This window comes from Lepidochelys kempii, chromosome 4, assembly GCF_965140265.1.
Source record: "Lepidochelys kempii isolate rLepKem1 chromosome 4, rLepKem1.hap2, whole genome shotgun sequence".
Classification (NCBI taxonomy): domain Eukaryota; kingdom Metazoa; phylum Chordata; order Testudines; family Cheloniidae; genus Lepidochelys; species Lepidochelys kempii.
In genome coordinates, this window is record NC_133259.1 from 115,645,622 (window position 1) to 115,659,785 (window position 14,164).

Sequence of the window (14,164 nt, forward strand, 5' to 3'; positions counted from 1 at the left end):
TTCCGCAAAACATCATGCAAATCAGGACTTTGATTTAGATTATACAAGACAGCCAGTTCCACCATGAATCAGAATTTTTATCTTGTCAAAGCGAACTTCCTTTCAAAATTCAGAATGTTATTTCAAGATACTCTTACTTATGAACTAGCTGTGTAAGAAAGGCCAGGTGGCAGGACTGTGCCTTACTTCAATACCCAGGAAAAAAAATTGAACGTTTTCTTAGCATATGTCTATGCTGCAATCAGAAGTGTGGTTACAGCACATGTAGAGAGCTCTGATGTAATTAGCTCAAATAACAAGAGCAGATAAGCTGCGGCAGCATGAGTTGGGTATGTACTTGAGCAGCTAGCCTGTGCTGCCACAGCTTCACGGCTATCCGTACCCATGCTAGATAGATCAAAGCTAACTCAGGTGTGTCTACATATGCTGTGGTGATGGAGTTTGAGGCCACAAGGGACCACTAGATCAGAGCTCTGCCTGCACAGACTCTTTTCCCCACACAGCAATAAGATCCAGAACCTCTTGTGTATTCCATGCTGGAGCACATTTCCAGCCTTGAGTCTCCATGTGCTCCAGCTGTGCTGATGAGCTCTCCACGCAGATCAAACAGGAATTGAACCTTTAAAAGTTCCCAGAGCTCTAACAGTGGAGCGGTTGTTTCCTGTGTATCTGACTGATGTGCAGTGGAGTTGAAAGTGCTCTCCAGAGTGGTCACAGCAGAGCACTGTGGGACACCTTCTGGAGGCCAATTCATTCAAATTATACAACGCAGTGTCTACACTAACCCCATGTTGACAAGCACAATGCCTCTCGTGGAGGTGGAATACAGAAGTAGATTTTACAGGCCACTTAGGTGTGTGGAAGGGACTCAACAGTGTAGACACATACATTATTAAATCGACCTAACACAGTTTATGGTTGTGGAACTCTTTTCTAAAGGATGTTGTGAAGACCAAAATGATAACAGGGTTCAAAAAAGAGCTAGATAAATTCATGGAGGATAGGTCCATCAATGGCTATTAGCCAGGATGGACAGGGATGGTGTCCTTAGCCTCTGTTTGCCAGAAGCTGGGAACAGACAACAGGGGATGGATCGCTTGGTGATTACCTGGTCTGTTCATTCCCTATGGGGTACCTGACATTGGCCGCTGTCAGAAGACAGGACCCTGGACTATATGAACCTTTGGTGTGACCCAGTATGGCCATTCTGATGTTCTTATGTTGACCTAATTTTGCAGTGTAGACCAGGCCCTAGTCTGACCTCCTGTATAGCACCATTCAGCACCTGCACATTAATCCAACTGAAAAGAAACTAGAGTATTACAATTCACAGGAAACTAGAATATTATGTGCCACAGGCAGAGTATAGGAGAGACTAAGATGCACCAGAGGCCAAAGCCCCTGCAATGGCAGGGAAAGAATTATGTGACATATACCCAGATAATCCTGACAAGTGACCCGCATCCCTATGCTGAAGAGGAAGGCGAAAAAACAAACAAACAAGGTCCACCATGAAGCTGACCTAGGAGAAAATTCCTTTCCGACCCTACATATGGCAATCAGTTAGACCCTGAGCATGTGAGCAAGAACCAGCCAGCCAAGTGTCTGAGAAAAAGAGAATGTTCAGTGCCACCTCAGAGGCCCTGACCAACCCCACAATGTCCCATCTCCAGCTGTGGCCTTCTCCTAATGCTTTAGAGGAAGGAGATAAAATAAATCCTCTCAGAATACATGCGGGTTGGGAGGGGAGGGAGAATCCCTTCCTGACCCCTGCTGGTGGCTGGCTGAAACTCTGAAGCCATAAGCTTCAGAAACAAGATTATAATCAGAAGTGATCCCCAGGGATATCGAGCCCTGCCCCTACCATCACAAATAACCCCATCATACAATTACACTCAGAAATGTGTCCAGCTCGCTCTTAAAACTAATTACGTTGTTTGCCCCTACAACTCCTATTGAGAGACTGTTCCAGAACCTCACCCTTCTGATGGATAGAAACCTTCTAATATCCAGCCAGAATTTGTTCACGCCCAGTTTATATCTGTTTGTTCTTGTGCGAGCATTGTCTTTTAGCTTAAATAGCTCTTCACCCTCTCTGGTATTTACTCCCCTAACTTATGTGTAGACAGCAATCATATGTCACCTCAGTCTTCTTTTTTGCTCGGCTAAACAAGCCAAGCTCTTCCAGTATCCTCTCATAAGATAGGCCCTCCATTCCCCTGATCATCCTAGTAGCTCTTTTCTGCACCTGTTCCAGATTAAATTAATCTTTCTTGAATATGGCTACCAGAACAGTACACGGTATTCCAAGTGAGGTCTTACCAATGTCTTGTAAATGATATTAAATACTTCTCTATCACTACTGGAAATGCCTCATTCATCCTAGGATTTCATTTGCCTTTTTCACAACTGCATTACACTGGTGGCTCCTAGTCATCCTGAGAGTGATTCACACACCCAGGTCTCTCTCCTCAATCACTTCCAACTGATGAGCCCCCCTTGTAGCAGAAATTCTTCCTATTAGATCCTAAGTGTGTGACCTTGCACTTTGTACAATTGATCTTCATCCCATTTCTGCAACTCCAATCTTCAAGGCCACCCAGAACTTCCTGTATAATGTTTTGTCCCCATCTGTATTGACAATGCCTCCCATAGCGTGTCAGCAAATTTCATACGCATACTCCTAATTTTTGTGTCAAGGTCATTAATAAAAATATTGAATAAGACTGGTCCCAAGACTGATCCTTGAGGAACCCCTAGTAACTTCCCTCCTGTCTGAATCAGAGTCTCATCTCTGATTACATTGCAGACCTACCCTTAGCCCGAGCATATTGACTTGCAATGGGCTAAGTCTTTTTTGGAAAGGGTGCTGGACAAAGTACTATACTGTTGAGGATAGCTTCTATATTACTACTTTTCAGACATCAGTATTGCAATATGACAAGGTATTTCCAAAATGACTAATTTGGGGTTGTCAAGGTTCCTCCCCCACTCTGAACTCTAGGGTACAGATGTGGGGACCTGCATGAAAACCCTCCTAAGCTTATCTTTACCAGCTTAGGTCAAACTTCCCAAAGGTACAAAATATTCCACCCTTTGTCCTTGGATTGGCCGCTACCACCACCAAACTAATACTGGTTACTGGGGAAGAGCTGTTTGGACACGTCTTTCCCCCCAAAATACTTCCCAAAACCTTGCACCCCACTTCCTGGACAAGGTTTGGTAAAAAGCCTCACCAATTTGCCTAGGTGACTACAGACCCAGACCCTTGGATCTTAAGAACAATGAACAATCCTCCCAACACTTGCACCCCCCCTTTCCTGGGAAATGTTGGATAAAAAAGCCTCACCAATTTGCATAGGTGACCACAGACCCAAACCCTTGGATCTGAGAACAATGAAAAAGCATTCAGTTTTCTTACAAGAAGACTTTTAATAAAAATAGAAGTAAATAGAAATAAAGAAATCCCCCCTGTAAAATCAGGATGGTAGATACCTTACAGGGTAATTAGATTCAAAACATAGAGAACCCCTCTAGGCAAAACCTTAAGTTACAAAAGAGATACACAGACAGAAATAGTTATTCTATTCAGCATAGTTCTTTTCTCAGCCATTTAAAGAAATCATAATCTAACACGTACCTAGCTAGATTACTTACTAAAAGTTCTAAGACTCCATTCCTGGTCTATCCCCGGCAAAGACAGAATATAGACAGACTCACGAAAGCTCATGTTCAAATAAATTGGTTAGTCTCTAAGGCGCCACAAGTACTCCTTTTCTTTTTGCGAATACAGACTAACACAGCTGTTACTCTGAAACACAGACCCTTTGTTTCTCTCCCTCCTCCCAGCTTTTGAAAGTATCTTGTCTCCTCATTGGTCATTTTGGTCAGGTGCCAGCGAGGTTACCTTTAGCTTCTTAACCCTTTACAGGTGAGAGGAGCTTTCCCCTGGCCAGGAGGGATTTCAAAGGGGTTTACCCTTCTCTTTATATTTATGACAGGGGTGCTTCAATTTTAGGTTGCCCAGCTTGAAACAAGAGGCCAAAGGTAAAATCTTGGCCCCACTAAAGTCAGTGGGAGAACTCTAAAGTGCAGTTACAGACCAAGAACTGAGATGCAGAGAGACATTAAGGGCCATATTTTTAAAGGTATTTAGGTGCCTAAAGAAGCAGATAGGCACATTCATACCTTTAAAAGGCTGGCCCTAAGTGACTTGCTCAAGTCACGTAGGAAGCATGTGACAGAGCAAGGAACTGAACTGTGGTCTCTGGAGTCCTAATCCAGCACGCTATCTGCTTCTGTTATGCCATCCATTCTACATATTAGGCCAGTTCCTCAGCTGGTGTGAACTGTTGCAGCTGCACAGACGTAACTGAGCTATGACAATTTATGTAAGTTGAGGATCTGGCCCATTATTTTCTTCCAGCTTTTATGTACATGTGGAGGATACTAACCACCAGCATGCATTTTATTTTTGCAATATCTTCAAAATGAGAAAAACATGCTTGAAGGATGATTTGTTTCATATGGCACAACAGCAGTAACATTTGAGGGGTCTCTGTGGGGGCAAGGAATGTCTTCAAAGAAGTTTACAGTGCATCTGTAAAAAGCTACGCAAAATTATTATGATAGAAGTATAAACACAATAGGACTAAATGTTTCCCTCTTTCTTCACAGGAAGCTCACTTTTAGATGTAGGATTTAATGAATTATACATGCATGAAGTCTGGAAGTGAATGAATGAATAATGCATAGATGAATGAGTAAATGACTGATCACCATCAATACAGGTTTCAAACTCATTAAAATATTAAAATAAATAATGAATAAGCAAGAAAATACAACTTGATAGCTCACATTCACTTTGAAGCTGAGGCAAGGACGTGAGCTTTGATAGTTGTGGAATTCGAAGGGAAAAAAAGGTGACAGTCACTGGCAGAAATACACATACTTTTGTTGTAACTCAGTAGAAGAATCAGATGACGCAACATTCTAAGGTTTTGTTGCTCTCCATCCAGTTTGGTATATTATAGAAATTATTTTACTCAAGAACCAAAATAGCCAGAGGAAGTAGAAATTTGGATTCCACTTGCATGTTATTAAACACCATCCTCAATAAGAAACATGTTATTGTGTAATGGGGATTCACTCAAGTGCGTTCAGCCACTTTTTATTTATGTACAGCATTATATAATTAACAACTCTCAACCAAACAAAATGTAGAGCTATTCAGACTGGCGCTCAAAGATGTGACCATCAGCACAAATTCTTTCTTAAGAGTAACCTTCTTCCCCCTCTCAGCTTCAAAGGCCACAATCATGAAAACACTTATATATTTGCTTAATCTGAGTAATCTCACTGAAGTCAACTCATGTGTCACACTGACTTCAGTGGAAGTTGGATCAAACCCCCAATTAAATAACCCCTAGCCAAAAGCAGAGGACTATTGTAGCACTAGACAGTGAAAACAGGCATATAAAATGCTGGTTCCTACTTTAACAATCTAAAAGACTTTAAGGGCAGAATGGACCATCACGATCATGTAGTCTGACCTCTTGCACATTGCAGGCCACAGAACCTCACCCACTCACTCCTGTAATAGACCCATAACCTCTGGATGAGCTACTGAAGTCCTCAAATCATGGCTTAAAGACTTCAAGCTTCAGAGACTCCACAATTTAAACTAACTTAAACCTATAAGTGACCTGTATCCCATGCTGCAGAGGAAGGAAACCCCCCCTACCCCCCCAGGGTGTTTGCCAATGTGTCCTAGGGGAAAATTTCTTCCCAACCCCAAATATGGTGATCAGTTAGACCCTGAGCATGTGGACAAGACCCACCAGCCAGACACCTGGGAAAGAATTCTCTGTAGTAACTCAGAGCTCCACCCACATCTAGTGTCCCACCACTGGCTGTTGGAGATATTTGCTGTTAGCAGTCGCAGATTGGCTAATGCCATTGTCAGCAATTTCATCATACCATTCCCTCCATAAACTTATCACGCTCAGTCTTGAACTGAAGTTAGTTGAAGTTAGTTTTTTTGCCCCCACTGCTCCCCTTGGAAGGCTGTTCCATAACTTCACTCCTATGATGGTTAGAAATCTTTGCCTAATTTCGAACCTAAACTTGTTGATGGCCAGTTTATATCCATTTGTTCTTCTGTCCACATTGGCACTTAACTTAAATAACTCCTCTCCCTCCCTGGTATTTATATCTCTGATGTATTTATAGAAAGCAATCATATCTCATCTCAGCCTTCCTTTGGTTAGGCTAATCAAGCCAAGCTCTTTGAGTCTCCTCTCATAAGGTAGATTTTCCATTCCTCAGATCATTGCTGAAAATGCATCAAATTATGCGTCTTCAACATACTCTCCTGCTGCTGATTCCCTCTGCAATTTCCTAATCAACTAACTTTCTTTAAATTTAACTGAACAACATAAATCCAATAAAATAAGCCCTTCACTTGAAAGTGTTAACTTCCAATTTCCATATTCGTTACTGACTCTAGTTGCTACTTGTGCCGTTTCTCTCTCACTTAATTTTTACAAATAAAGGAATTGATCCTAAGATGCATTGACCATCTTTGATGAGGTCTATAATTAATATTAATTACTACTTGCAGTCCAATAGTACCAAGAGGCCCTAGTTAGGGACAGAGGCTCATCGTGCTAAAAGTTGTAAATATTTTGTGCTGGATTTCTGTACGTCCTATAGTCTTCTTGCTTATCTGCAGAACAGCACCAGACTCGTATTGGATCTTTTTTATAATGCCCCTTGCCTGTCTTTTGTCTTGTACAACTGTCACTTCCTCATGCCATGTACATGGGACAGCCTGAAAGCTGAGCAACTAAGACACAACTAGAGAAGAAAGGACATATTCTGTTTGAGTCCAACCTGGAAAACTATATAACAGATTTGCAGGCACCTCTCAGAATCAGGCCTCAAAACTCTTTCCATATCCTCCTAACACATTACCTCCTATCTATAATCCTTGCTCTCACAGCCCTCTTGGAAGACTATAAGAAAGACTATATCCCCCTGCTCCTTTCTTCTTCAGGCATCACTTCCACTCACTGAGTTCAGGAGCCTTCTGCAGTACTGAGCAGCTCAGAGCCAACTCTCTCACACAGCATTCAAATTCTCAAAAAAAGCTCAGCAGGATAGTAGGAAGTGGCAGTAGTCAATGGGAAAGTAGTAAGACTTAACATTGTTCCATTTTTACATTTCTCCCTCACCCTCCTGAACTGGTCATACAATTTTGGATGACAACAGTGAGTGAGAAGAGGAAAACCATTTATATTAAAGAAAAAATATAAAAAATACTAATGGGTAAGAATTTGAATGAGAACCTAGACAATGAATTGCAAAGGGAAAGAATGAAAACTTTATTTATACTCACAAGATAAGGTTTTTTGTTACATTTCTGGTATACTAGTGATAATATGTGATCATTTTCCTTAATAATAATCTACTCTCCTCATTGGGATAAACTAGGTGGCCTTTGGTAGCTAACATGCGGTTCAACTCAAAAGAGGACAGGCAAGGACATTACAAAAGAACTCCGGAGCGAGCCTGGTGCTGTATCTAAATTGAAATAAACTCTCCATCAATGAAATGATAAAAAGGGCTATAGAAGTTACACAAATCAAGCACATTTACTGCCTCAAAATATTAGTGTCACATTAAAGCAGAATTTTCCATAAATAAAACATACTGCATCCAGTATTTCCTATTCTCTTGGGCCTCCTGGTAAAGGATATACAGATTGCAGGAAATGTAATCAAACACACTACACTGTCTATCTTAAATATATGAAAACTAATCTTGATAAGGCAATCATTTAACAGATTATTATTTGAATTATTTATCTATGGTATTCATATGACACCCATTACTATAGTATCTCAACACCCAACTCATAATGTCTAATGCTTTTATCCTTACAACACCTCTGTGAGGTAAGGAAGTGCTATTACCTGCATTTTACAGAGGCATGGAGAGTTTAAGTAACTTGCCCACTATCACGTGGGAAGTCTCTGGCAGAGCAGGGTGCTGAATCTGGGTTGCCCAAGTTCCAGGCTAGCACCCTAACTGCAGGACCATTCTTTCCTCCTGTCAGTATTGTTATACTTATTGTAGTATTCTACTTTATCTTAAAGTAGAGGCAGGCTCCTATCTTAATCTTCACTGTACAAAACCAAAGTAAAAGTTGGTCCCTGCCCCTCTGGCTTTACACTCTAAACTCCTGAGCCTAGCTTTCAGTGGAGCTGGAGCTATCAGAGCTTGATCCTGCTCCATTAAGTCGTGGCAAAACTAATGAGTTGAATGGACAGACAGTGGGCACTAAGGGAAATTTTTACACCACTTCTGATAGGTCTATTGTGCAAGGTAGCAGCAGCAGCATCTGTGGAAGTCATGCAGTGGGTGTGCACCTCCTGTGTGGTGTGCAACCTGCTTCACAAGGGCTCCTTGTGTGTATGCACACTGAAGAGTGTGGAACACGGGTGATTCAGAGACATGTGGAGCCTCGGGATCTGCTACAGTACAGATACTCTATTCTCTACCTGTGCTGAAGTCACAGAGGGTTAATTTTTCCTGGCACAGGGAGAATTCCTCCCCTTCATGCACCCAGTCCAACCCAGCTGTTCAGGCTGTGTTTCAGCACGAGGATCTGAGTTTTAATGAGGGAGGATTTTGGTGATCTATGTGAAATGAGGTAATGGCCTACACTCAGTTCCCAGTGAACAGATGTTCCTATCATCATCACCGGCATCCTTGTTTCAGTAGAAAGGTCAAGGATCAAATCAGTCTGGAACCTGAATCATTCTCTCAGCCGTGAAGTGAGCTTCCTAGAGCAGAGTACTTCAGGAACACTGGAGGGGCTGTGAGGGACTTGTATTGTTATACCCTGCTCTGACACAGATGTACTGGAGGGAGCTCTGTGGATCTTGCAGGGAGTCCCTAGTTAAAATTCTGCCACCCTGATTTCCTTGTCTCTGCCTCAGTTCATCCCTATGTTGATACTCTTGAATCATCCCTGTTGGAACAGACTTATCTATGCTGCTCCTAAAAATACTTTCAAAGAGTAAATTATTTTGCCTTTAAAATACAGCAAATGTCAAATATTTTGAAAACATTTTCCTAGAGAAAGAAACTTTCCAGGTTGCTCTATAAGCATTGTTACTGAAAGGGGTAAGCAAACTGATAGATTCCCCAGTTCCTCCAGGCTCGTCTTAGTGAGTACATGCACCTCTGGAATACTGAGTTTGTCACAGGCAAGATGAGAAATTTTTCTAGAAGCTCCTTGTCTGTGGCAGCTTCATCGCTGGGTTCTTGTGATAAACAGGAAACACCAGCATTCAGGAATGGGGACTTGCCACCTTTCACACAAACAAAATGAACTCTAAAATTTACAACTAAAATCACAGGTGATAATCTATTTTAAATGCAACATAATCTTGAAAGTCCAGGAGACAAGCACAAAAGAGAGATGAAATATTTTCCATACTTATGCATATCACAGACTTATAGACTTTAAGGCCAGAAGGGGACCATCATGATCATCTAGTCTGAGCTCCATGCCTCTCTCTGTCTCTCTCTGTCTTGGTCTTGAAAGTATTCATAGGAAATTATTGTTATTTTGTAATTGTTGAGCATCAATGTACAGAACAACATTTACATTTACCTTTCTCAAATTTTCATCTGTAATCGGTTCGTCATAGATGTGAATTTTATCCTCCAAAGATTTTTTCAGAACATCTATCTTATTTCTATTCTTGGATCGTTGTTTTTTGATCTTGGGCTGTGGCTGTAAAAAGTCGTCACATCATTTAATATTTTTAAAACGTATATGACATTACTATGTATTAGTATTATTACTATTATTTGTGGGCAATTCCCCAGTTAATAATACAAAACTGAAATCTTGACTTTCACGACAAAATGTTCCTTGGAAATGCATGTTCTACCTATGCCTTTCAGAGGACCCATTCAGTAATTTCAAACCAAGCCACAAAATGTGCCTAACTTTTTTTAACGCAGGTTTACATATTCATCCCTTCCATGAAAAGAAGATGCAATTGCCAAGTTGCATTATAGTAATTTTGTCCTGCTAGCATAGGAGTGACAAATTTGGTTTTACACAAACATTTAGTGAATGCTATATGCAATGACTTGATGAAATTTTCCTCATCCTTTTTGAAAGCCATAAAAAAAGAACGAGATATCATATTCATTTAAAAATTAAATTGTTTTCAAAATGCACTGTATGAATCACAAATGACCCATGATAATATTAAGGAGCACCCTACTACGTAATCTGATTATTCTTGACCTTCGTATTCTTTACAGGAATATAAACTGAGCATAATGTGCTCTCAGGGAAAAGATAACATCTGTTCAACTCTATGGCTCTGCAAAGTCATTTCCCTTTTGAAATACAGAGCATTTTGGAAATCATTAAGATTTTGAACTAGGCTAATTCCTAGTGCAATTAGCCTAAGTTAGTTTACACATTAAGAAAAACACAGTCAATCAAATTGCAGTCAGAGGGGAGACATATCACCCTTTGTTATATTGCTATGACCTACAATTCATAGAAGAGACATGTTTCTTTTTCTATGGAGAAAGTTAAGGTAAAGAATTAATCTGTAGTTTATAACATTCAAGACAATTAAGCATCATCTACACAAAGTTAAATAACCAAATAGAAAATTTGTTACCCAATTAGCTAATACTTTCCTGGCTGGGACTGACCTCTTTACACCAACTGACCTCTTCTGAGATGAGTATTCCCTAGCTTCTGTTACGTACATTAGAAAAAAATGAAAGAGTACATCCTTGGGAGAGTCATGATTCTCCTCTTGGAACGGCAAGTCTAAAAGCAAGCCACTACCCACTCTAGAACAGAAAAGGGGACCCTCAAGCTTTTCTGTTTTTAAGTGGATTGGAATGGACTTGGATTTTCCCCCAGACAATATCTAACTGACTCAGCAGTAGAGTCAGACTGAGTCCCAGATGCTGAAGAAGAATGACTCAGCATTGTGGATATGTCTCCAGAGGAGTCTCAGTTTGGGATATGGCGGTCCCAACAAATCTCCAGTTTCAGACTAAGGATCCAATAGGCTGGGAGCAGACAAAACACAGCTCCATTTTTTTGGCTTCAGAAAGGGCCTCCTTAGAGATGGATCACCTCCTGGCTTACTGCTTATTCCCATTATAGGGGATAGGGCTCTGGAACAATTAGTCTACATAGGAAGGGAAGGATGGAGGAAACACATTTTCTCATTGCTGCCTGAAAAGCATCTTTAAATGCCAAAACAACGAGGAGTACTTGTGACACCTTAGAGAATAACACATTTATTTGGGCATAAGCTTTTGTGGGCTAAAACCCACTTCATCAGATACATGGAGTGGAAAATATAGTAGGCAGGTATATATACACAGTGCATGAAAAGATGGATACCAATGACAAGGCAGCACTGAACTACCACAAATCACTTTGTAGGAGGCAGGGAATCTGTTATGCAAGTGGAAGGTGCACTGGACCTCTGAACAAATCTGAGCTGCATCAAGCATTTATAGGAAAGGAGGCTGTTACGCTCCAATGCACCCCGGAATAGAAACCCATAAGAACATAAGAATGGCCATACTGGGTCAGACCAAAGGTCCATCCAGCCCAGTATCCTGTCTACCGACAGCGGCCAATGCCAGGTACCCCAGAGGGAGTGAACCTAACAGGTAATGATCGAGTGATCTCTCTCCTGCCATCCATCTCCACTTTCTGACAAACAGAGGCTAGGGACACCATTCCTTGCCCCAAACCACAAATAAAACAAAGCAAGACATGCAGGTAGGTTGCCAGTCAAAACATGTAATAATCATGAACTAGGTAGGTTAGCAAAAGTCAGAACAAAACACGATAACAGTCTGAACAGCAGATATGTAGCACCAGACCCTGAGTAGATGCACACACCCACTGTTCAGCACACAAACAGAGCCTTAAACAAGAACAGGAACACCGAGTTCAAGGAGTTGGAACCAGGACACAAAACAGGAGCAGAAACAGAGAAGAGGAAGCAGGAAGGGAACACATCAGTCAGCACAATTTCCTTCCTTCTCTCCAAAAGTTGAGTGGTACCTGGCCAGAGGCACCAGGTGATCCTAGGGTCATAGGTTTATACCTCTGATTCAGCTCAAGAGATGGATGCTATTGCTGTGTGCAACTTCCCCAACTGGTCAATGATATCAATGTATGCAGAAAGAGTGACCTCTTCCCTATCTGTTCCCCTTTCAGTAGGCAGTATATTTTCCTATTCCAGAGGATATGTTTCCATGCTGATGATGCTCGTTAAAAAAATTAGGCGTTAATTACATTTGTGACTGAACTCCTTGGGGGAGAACTGTACATTTCCTGCACTGTGTTTTTTATATATATTTCATGTCACAGCAGTCTCAGAGATGACCCAGCACATGTTCGTTTTGAGAACACCTTCACAGGTGTGACAAAACACAAAGAAGGTACCAATGTTAGATTTCTAAAAATAGGTACAGCCCTCAACCTAAGATTTAAGAATCTGAAGTGCCTTCCAAAATCTGAGAGGGACGAGGTGTGGAACATGCTTTCAGAAGTCTTAAAAGAGCAACACTTAGATACGGAAACTACAGAACCCAAACCACCAAAAAAAGAAAATCAGACTTCTGCTGGTGGCATCTGACTCAGATGATGAAAATGAACATGAGGTTGTTCACTCTGCTTTGGATCGTTATCTAGCAGAACCCATCATCAGCATTGACGCATGTCCTCTGGAATGGTGGCCGAAGCATGAAGGGGCATACAGATGTTTAGCATAACTGAAACGTAAATACCTTGCAATGCTGACTACAAAAGTGCCATGCGCATGCCTGTTCTCACTTTCAGGTGACATTGTAAACAAGAAGCGGGCAGCATTATCTCCTGCAAATTTAAACCAAACTTGTTTGTCAGAGTGATTGCCAGAGTAGTAGGGCTGAATGGACTTGCAGGCTCTAAAATTTTACATTGTTTCATTTTTGAATGCAGTTTTTTTGTATATAATTCTACATTTGTAAGTACAACTTTCATGATAAAGAGATCGCACTACAGTACTTGTATGAGGTGAATTGAAAAATATTATGTCTTTTGTTTTTTTACAATGTCAATACTTGTAATCAAAAATAAATATAAAGTGAGCACTGTACACTCTGTATTCTGTGTTGTAATTGAAATCAGTATATTCGAAAATGTAGAAAACATCCAAAAATATTTAAATAAATGGTATTGTATTATTAACAGCGCGATTAATCACGATTAATTTTTAATGGCTATTAATTTTTTTAATCGCTTGACAGCTCTAATTATTATTTTTGATTACAAAAATTTACACTGTAAAAATGGCAAACAAAAGAAACAGTATATTTCAGTTCACCTCATACAAGTACTGTAGTGCAGTCTCTTTATTGTGTCAGTGCAACTTACAAATGTAGATTTTTTTTTGTTACATAACGGCACTCAAAAACAAAACAATGCAACTTTAGACTAGCCTACAAGTCCCCTCAGTCCTACTTCTTGTTCATCCAATCGCTAAGACAAACAAGTTTGTTAACATTTATGAGAGATAATGCTGCCTGCTTCTTATTTACAATGTCACCTGAAAGTGAGAACAGGTGTTCGCATGGCACTTTTGTAGCCGGCATTGCAAGGTATTTACATTCCAGTTATGCTAGACATTCGTATGCCCCTTCATGCTTCGGCCACCATTCCAAATGGTATTCTATTATTGTTTAACAGTGCGATTAATCATTTGATTAATTGCGATCATTTTTTTTTTAATAGTGCGATTAATCACAATTAATTTTTTAATTGCTTAACAGCCCTAGAAATTATGAATGCAAAGGGATGACATCAGTAATCGGCTGTAACAGTTAGCAGTGCAATCACGGGGTGAGTAATATCCACTGCAATTCTCTGCAGCGGTCTGTTTACAACTATGCAGTGTGCAGACTGGGCATGCCCTCACATGATGCTCAATGTCTAAATGCAGCCCTGGCCACCAAACATAAACTACACCGAAGTTCCTTCCTTTTCATGACTCCCATGTGTCCTTAATGAGCCACGTCCAGGACTGCTTGTCACCATGCTGCTGGA

General features: G+C 40.7%; 1 protein-coding gene across 6 annotated transcripts in view; it reads right to left on the minus strand.

Annotated features, from left to right (window-relative positions):
• The window catches only part of EVC2 (EvC ciliary complex subunit 2), a 169,200-nt gene that overhangs the window by 36,957 nt on the left and 118,079 nt on the right, over nucleotides 1–14,164 (minus strand). For all 6 annotated transcript variants that reach the window (XM_073342528.1, XM_073342529.1, XM_073342527.1 and 3 more), the window contains one exon: nucleotides 9,686–9,808. In XM_073342528.1, coding sequence (XP_073198629.1) covers nucleotides 9,686–9,808 — 123 coding nt within the window. The remainder of the gene's footprint in view (nucleotides 1–9,685; nucleotides 9,809–14,164) is intronic.